At 61.9% G+C, this 3,695-nt stretch overlaps 1 protein-coding gene across 1 annotated transcript; it reads left to right on the forward strand.

Moving 5' to 3' along the window:
- Positions 1 to 214: 214 nt before the first annotated feature.
- Positions 215 to 1,280, forward strand: CLDN5 (claudin 5). Its single transcript, XM_004592072.2, has one exon. It carries the CDS (start codon positions 352 to 354, stop codon positions 1,009 to 1,011), a length of 660 nt encoding a protein of 219 aa, XP_004592129.1. The 5' UTR covers positions 215 to 351; the 3' UTR covers positions 1,012 to 1,280.
- The last annotated feature ends 2,415 nt before the right edge of the window (positions 1,281 to 3,695 follow it).

The raw sequence follows: 3,695 nt of genomic DNA on the forward strand, positions 1-3,695 counted from the left end.
AAAGCGGTCCCGCGCTCTCCAGCTGCTCGGAGCAAGGTTGTTTCCCTTACTCCAGCCGCAGAGGTGAAGGGTGGGGCTATGGTTGGTCGACGGCTCGTGCCAGGATTGGCTGCTCGGGTCAGAGAGGCTGACCCGTCGCTGAAGGAATCCGCCTTCCGAGGTTTCAAATACAGAGCCCCCAAAGAAGACCGGCAGACGCGAGAGCAGACCCGCAGGGCACCTGCACCGAGAGGTGGGCGCGCCGGCGAAAAGGCACCAGGACCCAGCGTAGGGCTCTAAGCCGCACCAGCAAGGCAACGCCACGCTTACCCCAGGCCCCGTGGACATCGGGCAAGCACTTCATCTCCAGTCATGGGGTCGGCAGCGCTGGAAATCCTGGGTCTGGTGCTGTGCCTGGTAGGCTGGGTTGGCCTGATTTTGGCGTGCGGGCTGCCTATGTGGCAGGTGACTGCCTTTCTGGACCACAATATCGTGACAGCGCAGACCACCTGGAAGGGGTTGTGGATGTCGTGCGTGGTGCAGAGTACGGGCCACATGCAGTGCAAGGTGTATGAGTCGGTGCTGGCGCTGAGCGCAGAGGTACAGGCGGCGCGAGCGCTCACCGTGGGCGCTGTGCTCCTGGCGCTCGTTGCGCTCTTCGTGACCCTGGCGGGGGCCCAGTGCACCACCTGCGTGGCCCCCGGCCCAGGCAAGGCGCGTGTAGCCCTCACCGGGGGCGCGCTCTACGCTCTCTGCGGGCTGCTGGCGCTCATTCCGCTTTGCTGGTTCGCCAACATCGTGGTGCGCGAGTTCTACGACCCTACGGTGCCCGTGTCGCAGAAGTACGAGCTGGGCGCTGCGCTCTACATCGGCTGGGCGGCCTCGGCGCTGCTCATGTGCGGCGGTGGCCTCGTGTGTTGCGGCTCCTGGGTTTTCGCTGGCCGCCCCAACCTCAGCTTCCCGGTGAAGTACTCGGCCCCGCGTCGGCCGGCAGCGGCCAGCGGCGACTACGACAAGAAGAACTACGTTTGAGAGTGGGCAGACCCCTCTGGGCAGGCAGCCAGGCCGGAGAACCTAAGGACCGGCGTGGGGAGTCCACGTGGAAGGTAGTCTTGAATGGGTTGCGCCACGCAGGAGCCCGCGGAACGCCGGGCTTTGCGCGCAAATACCGCCCGGGGACCAGCCCCTGCTCTCGCTGTATCCCGCAGTACTCTCTCGACCTGTGACCATCCAGCCGCTGCTCTGAACAGATGAAGGGCGCTTTCGAGGACTTCATCGGCTTTCCTTCTGTGAGCAGCGGTGGCCACGGGACTCGGACTCCATCAGCCCAGTGGGCACCACCCTACAGGCGCCGATTCCTCCTCCCATCTTCCGAAGTAAGGGTGTTGCCTTACTTTGCCAGCAGTTCCTGCTGCTTTCCAAGGGCAGGCGGGGAGCCTAGGGCCCCAGCCAGCGGTGCTGACCTTCACCCCAACCAGGACTTGAGCTCAAGGAACCCACGGATGTGCCTTGGACTTCTGTTGTCCCACCCAGCAGCAACCCAGGCAGGGCTTGCGAAGGGTGGTGGTGGTTGGGAGGGGAAGCGGCCCTGCCCGCCTCCACAGCTTGTGGGGTGGGAGTGGGGAGGTTAAGAATTTGCTTAGTAAATGGTTTGAACATTCTCCCACCTGTGTGCCGTTTTCTGTCCTGCCCCCTCCCGGTTCATTCACTCATGGACACTGTGCTCTCCCATCCCATCTTCCATCCTCTCGCCAGTCAGCACAGCTACCAGCTGGGGGGTGGGGGGTGGGGCAGGGCCCAGAAGATGCAGGCTGGAACCCCACTAGGGGCAGTCAGGAGGGAAGAGGTGCCGAGGTGGGCAGCTGTGCCCCTGGCCTCTCCCAGAAAAAGACCCAGTCCCAACACCGCAAGCTATTTTTCACCCTCTCTCTTAGGGCTGGCCCAGCTCCGGGGCCACTCAAGTGGCCATAGACATCTGCACAGTGACCGGTCAGGCCCTCTGCAAAGGTGGGGCGGGAACAGGGGCCAAGGCAGGATGTGTGCCCAGTTCCAGCAGGGCCTGTTGCAGGTCCACCACAATGTTGCCATGGGGAAGAGGCACTGCAGTACGGCTGTCCCAAGAGCCCTGGGCTAAGCTCCAAGCTCCAGCCCCTTGTACTGGCTTCTTTCTGCCAGACCCAGCACAACCTTGCGTGGGTCCTGTTCCCACTGTGCTGGCCTGGGCAGCCAGCCAGACTGGTGCCAGCCATCAGCACCCCTGTCAGCCCTTGCTGGGAACACCCTGTTGTCTAGGGGTGAAAGCTGGCCCCTGTTGGGTACTGGGCAGAGGGTGGAGGGTGAGGTGGAGTGCAGGGGTGCTGGGAGAACAGGAAAGCCTAGGGCTATGTCATAGCTGCTGAGAGTTCATTGTTTCCAGTTCTGTTCTAGGCACTGTGAATGAAAGCCTGGCTGCCTTTTGCCAGAAGGTAAGGAACAGAAAAGAGCAGTGGAGGAGCCGGCAGGGGATACAAGTCCAGCCAACAGGAAGACTTGGCATCTGCCCTCAAGCTTGGTCTGAAATGTCTGGGGTGTACCTGGCCGCTAGAAGACTCTCAGACCTAGCTGGGCTCCCCACTGTGGGCAGGCGGGAGCAGCCCAAGCATGTGGGTGTTGAAGGGGGCTCAGGCTGGCTGCTGTGCCCGCTGTTGCAGATCCCTGGGGCTCACAGTGGAGCCAGCAAGTGCGAATTCCAGGGAGATTATGCCTTCTCAAAATCTGAGCTCCCCACAGTGGGCCAAGTGGCAGCAAGATGGGGCTCCGTGGCCCCAGGGTCTTCAGCAGGTCTATGCAGCAGGTCTCTGAGCACATAACCCTGGGTGGGGCTCCCAGCAGAGGTCTGATACTACCGCACCTACTGCCCCACTCTTGAGGGCTGGATGGTGCCAGTCTCACACCAAAGCTGCCCAGTTTCTGATCTTTTCCCGGGTGGGTGGGCAGCCCATCGGCCCGCGGGAGCCAGCTGACCACCCAGCTGGCCCATGCCAAGAGAAGCAAGGGCAAACTGCAACTTACAGCTGGTGCTGTGACTAGCCAGAGGTCAGGGGACAGGAGCCAGCCTCCAGTCCAGCTCTGACCCTGCTGGGATGCTGCCCTTTCCCATGGGCTCACATATACCCAGTCCCAACCCCTTGCTGGCCACCCTTTCCAGACCCTACCAACTTCCTCCAGCACCCGAGGCCCTAGGTGGTCTCCTAGGAGGGGTGCCAGAGAACCAGCCCTCTCTTCTAACCCAACATTCGTGGTGCGCAGGGGACCCTGGGAAGGATGGGAGAGCTGACTCCCGACCCCCAGCGGAACAGTGCTCCTGGCTCTGGAGGCCGGAGGTCCCAGCCAGCCTGGATCTGTAACCAGGATATGGTGGTGCTAGTGGGCCTTGGGGCTCCCTCTGTGCCCTGCCAGCCAGCTTGGCCTTGGCAGCCCACAGTCTTCCTCTCACTGGTCTCTGCAGTGCAGGCTGCCCACTCTTCTGCCTATGAGGGGCAGGTGCTTGGATGGTGCAGAGTGTGAGCCAAGGATGGCCAACAGTATGGACTGGCAACATTTCGGGGGCCTGTCAAATGTCAGGAAGAGGGTGGACAGAGGCAGGGGCTGGTTGGCACTGCCAGGTGGTGGTCAACACAGGTCCCAAGACCAGCATGGAAATAAAAGAACCTAAAAATAAGCATTTTATTCCCATT

This window comes from Ochotona princeps, chromosome 29, assembly GCF_030435755.1.
Source record: "Ochotona princeps isolate mOchPri1 chromosome 29, mOchPri1.hap1, whole genome shotgun sequence".
NCBI lineage: Eukaryota > Metazoa > Chordata > Mammalia > Lagomorpha > Ochotonidae > Ochotona > Ochotona princeps.